At 49.8% G+C, this 3918-nt stretch overlaps 1 protein-coding gene across 1 annotated transcript in view; it reads left to right on the top strand.

Moving 5' to 3' along the window:
• Positions 1-3918, top strand: part of LOC102753749 (mitogen-activated protein kinase kinase kinase MLK4) — a 27172-nt gene that overhangs the window by 16380 nt on the left and 6874 nt on the right. Inside the window, exon 5 of the mRNA XM_015560583.1 lies at positions 70-407. Within this exon, the coding sequence (XP_015416069.1) occupies positions 70-407 (338 nt within the window). The remainder of the gene's footprint in view (positions 1-69; positions 408-3918) is intronic.

Raw genomic sequence — 3918 nt, 5'->3', positions numbered from 1 at the left:
AAGCCTTCAACAAATGCTGTCCGCGGGGGCTGACCATCTGAACTATGATGAGATCCTTGTTTGTTGTAGAATGCTGGCAACAAGACCCTCACATCCGCCCGTCCTTCGCCTTAATTCTCGAGCAGCTGACCGCCATCGAAGGGGCGGTCATGACGGAGATGCCCCAGGAGTCCTTTCATTCCATGCAGGACGACTGGAAGCTGGAGATACAGCAGATGTTCGATGAGCTGAGAACAAAGGAAAAGGTGAGAACATGCATCGAGCTGCCAGATACACGCACACACACGTATGAAGCTGATGGAGGACAGGAGTCACGAGCCATCGCGGGCACTCTAAAATGTTTCCAGACATCAATATTTATTGATTCTTGCTTTCTAGTTCAAACAAAACAGAGCTGTATTAGAAATGTGTGATCGGCCCCGGCCGGTTTGGCTCAGTGGATAGAGCGCCGGCCTGCGGACCGAAGGGTCCCAGGTTCAATTCCGGTCAAGGGCTCATACCTTGCTTGCAGGCACATCCCCAGGTCGGGCCGTGGTTGGGGCACGTGCAGGAGGCAGCTGATCAATATTTCCCTCTCTCTTTCACTCTCTCTAAAAAATCCATTGAAAATACTAGTATCCTCAGGTGAAGTTAAAAAATAAAATTAAAAGTGTATCATTCCAATGGCATCCAAAAACTCAACTCCACAGTAGCCGGAATAATGATAAGAATGGTTGCTGGTCTCTCTCACCTGTTAAAAAACACATCATAAAATGTTTCCAGACATCAATATTTATTGATTCCTGCTTTCTAGTCAAAACAAAACAGAGCTGTACTTGAAATGTGTGATCAGCAAAGAAAAAAGTAGCCCCGGCCGGTTTGGCTCAGTGGCTAGAGCGTCGACGTGCAGACTGAAAGGTCCCAGGTTCGATTCCGGTCAAGGGCATGTACCTTGGTTGCGGGCACCTCCCCAGTAGGGGGTGTGCAGGAGGCGGCTGATTGATGTTTCTCTCTCATCGATGTTTCCAACTCTCTATCCCTCTTCCTTCCTCTCTGTAAAAAAAAAATCAATAAAATATATTTTAAAAAATAAGAATAAAAAACCCATCGGGAGCCCAGGAAGAAACTTGGTTCAGGCTTGGTCCGTGTCTTTATCAGATGCCTCCCATGTCCTGTACCTTGCACTTTGGTCAGTGCCGCGGGCGAAAATGACCAGGCGTGAAACAGTGTAGCGTGCGCGGACGTGTTATCTAGCGGGAAAGGCAGACGGAGGACCATTCAACAAGCAAGTAATCATACTAATAATAATGACTCAGTCCAGCCTGGATAAGGGAGGCGCAGGCTCCTAGGACACGAGTTTATCTGGTGCCGCAGGCAAGGGGCCTGCCGGACTGAGAGTGAGGGAGCTGGCGACCGGGGGCTGGGAGGGGGCAGTGATCTCCACCAAGGACACACTGTGTCCCAAGGACAAGGGTCAGGGGTGCTGGGAGGAACTCAGAATGGCCGGGGACACTGCTCGCAGGACCTCCTCTGTTCTCCGGCCGCTGCACCCCGAAATGTCCCAGGTCAAACACTGTCCCAGGCCAAGGTGCCTGTTTCTTAGTAAAGTGCTGAGTAAGGGTTAAGCATTTGCCTTAGAACCAGCAAAGTGGTGGCTCTGGGTGGCCTGGGGCCGGCTCCAGCCGCCAACCCCACCCCCAGCCCCAACCTGGGCCTCAGGAATCAAGTGATCCTGGGACGTAACCTTTCATCCCGCCTTCTCGGAAGGATTATTATCAGCGATATGATTCACATGTTTCTTGGAAACTTGAATACAGTTGGTTAACTTAAAGTGAAACAGAAAAGACTAATGTTTTTGGGGGTTTTTTGTTTGTTTGTTTATTTTGCACTGCTCCTAAATTGTTTTCAGGAATTCTAAAATTAGGCGTTTCATAGCGGAAAAATAAAGAAAGAGATTTGGGGGAATGGGAGAGGACTTGGAGGATAAAATGAAAGTTGAAATCACAGAATTGAAAATTTGGGAAGTCATGTTAATAAATCATGGTCACTTTAAGCTACGTTACTGAATTACTTTTAATGAATGATCATTGTATCAATGGTGTATCTGGTGAGTTGATTCTCCTTCCGTGTGGCGTAAACATCACGAAGCATGCTTATAGGCCAAGGGTGGGCAAACTTTTTGACTCGAAGGCCACAATGGGTTCTTAAACTGGACCGGAGGGCCGGAACAAAAGCATGGATGGAAGGTTTGTGTGAACTAATATAAATTCAAAGTAAACATCATTACATAAAAGGGTACGGTCTTTTTTTTCAATAGTTTTATTCATTTCAAACGGGCCGGATCTGGCCCGCGGGTCGTAGTTTGCCCACGGCTGTTATAGGGGAAGCCCTCTTGCTCCCTTCTGAGGTTTTGTAGTAGTTCCTTTGTTACCCTTTGAGCCCACTTTTTAAAAAAAAGTTTTTTATTGATTTCAGAGAGGAAGGGAGAGGGAGAGAGATAGAAGCATCCGTGATGAGAATCATGGATCGGCTGCCTCCTGCACGCCCCGCACTGGGGATGGAGGCCGCAACCCGGGCCTGTGCCCTGACCGGGAATCGAACCGGGACCTCCTGGTTCATAGGTCGACGCTCAACCACTGAGCCACACCGGCCAGGCTGAGCTGTGCCAACCCTGTGCCTTTGCTGGTTCTCATGAGACGAGCGCAGTGCCGCCTGAAATACGGCCTTGACGGCGTCCCGCGAGTCTGCGGTTCACGGTGACAGCCTGTGTCATCTTCTTATTTCTTTTCTTTCTCTCTTGCTCGGAGGTCTCCAGCTGCGTCCTCCGGCCGGAGGGCGGCCCGGGTGCGTGCGCTATCTCCCTCTCTCCTTCGCCGATTGCTCAGGGTGGGAGGCGTCCGACGTGGGATTAATGGCCGGCCCGGCCCGTGTTGCTCAGTAAGCGGCAGCCTCCGCAGATACCGGCTCCTCCCTGCATTCCTGGCGGCTGATCTCTGTGCGTCTGCCTCTGTGTGCCGGGCGCACACGGTGTCTTTGAAGGCCTGGCACCGTTAATGATTAACGTTTGCCCCCGCATCAGGGTTTGCCATTCGAAGGGCCTGTGCCAACCAGGCAACTCCGCCAACATGGCTACTGAGTCACCTCACCCACCAGGATGGTGCTTCCCAGGCTCAAAGCACCGAAAGGGGTTCGAATACCCCCGATTTTTTTTTTAATTCTTTCTCTTCTGAATGTTTAAAATTCATTCAAAGGAAGAACATTCTGGCTGCTTTCCCTCTGACCTTATTTTTTTCTCTTATGAAGTCTTAGGCCAGTGATTTTCTTTAAAAAATACATTTTTATTGATTTCAGAGAGAGAGGGAGAGAGAGAAACATCGATGATGAGAGAGGATCATGGATCGGCTGCCTCCTGCACGTCCCATACTGGGGATCGAGCCCTGACCAGGAATCGAACCGGGGACCTCTTGGTTCATGGGACGACGCTCAACCACTGAGCTATACCAGCCGGATTCTCACTCTTATCACATTTGTTGTGTCAGGTGGTTAGAAGGGCAAGAGGAAGGAGAGAGCAGTGTGGAAATCGAGTTTAAAATATCTGTGGCCCTAGCCGGTTTGGCTCGGTGGATAGAGCGTCGGCCTGCGGACTGAAGGGTCCCAGGTTCGATTCCGGTCAAGGGCATGTACCTGGGTTGCGGGCACATCCCCAGTAGGGGGGTGTGCAGGAGGCAGCTGATGGATGTTTCTCTCTCATGGATTTCTAACTCTCACTATCCCTCCCCCTTCCTCTCTGTAAAAAATCAATAAAATATATTTTAAAACAGAAAAAAAAAAAACGAAATCCTGCCAGTAAGAACACTGGTTCAGGATTTTATTGTGGACAGTACTGGGGGCGGGGAGGGTTCTGCTCACAGGAGAGGCTTGTGTGGGGTTTATGTGCCA

This window comes from Myotis davidii, unplaced genomic scaffold (assembly GCF_000327345.1).
Source record: "Myotis davidii unplaced genomic scaffold, ASM32734v1 scaffold295, whole genome shotgun sequence".
Taxonomy (NCBI): Eukaryota; Metazoa; Chordata; class Mammalia; order Chiroptera; family Vespertilionidae; genus Myotis; species Myotis davidii.
Note: the sequence above shows the minus strand (reverse complement) of the source record. Positions and strands in the feature narration are given on the sequence as shown.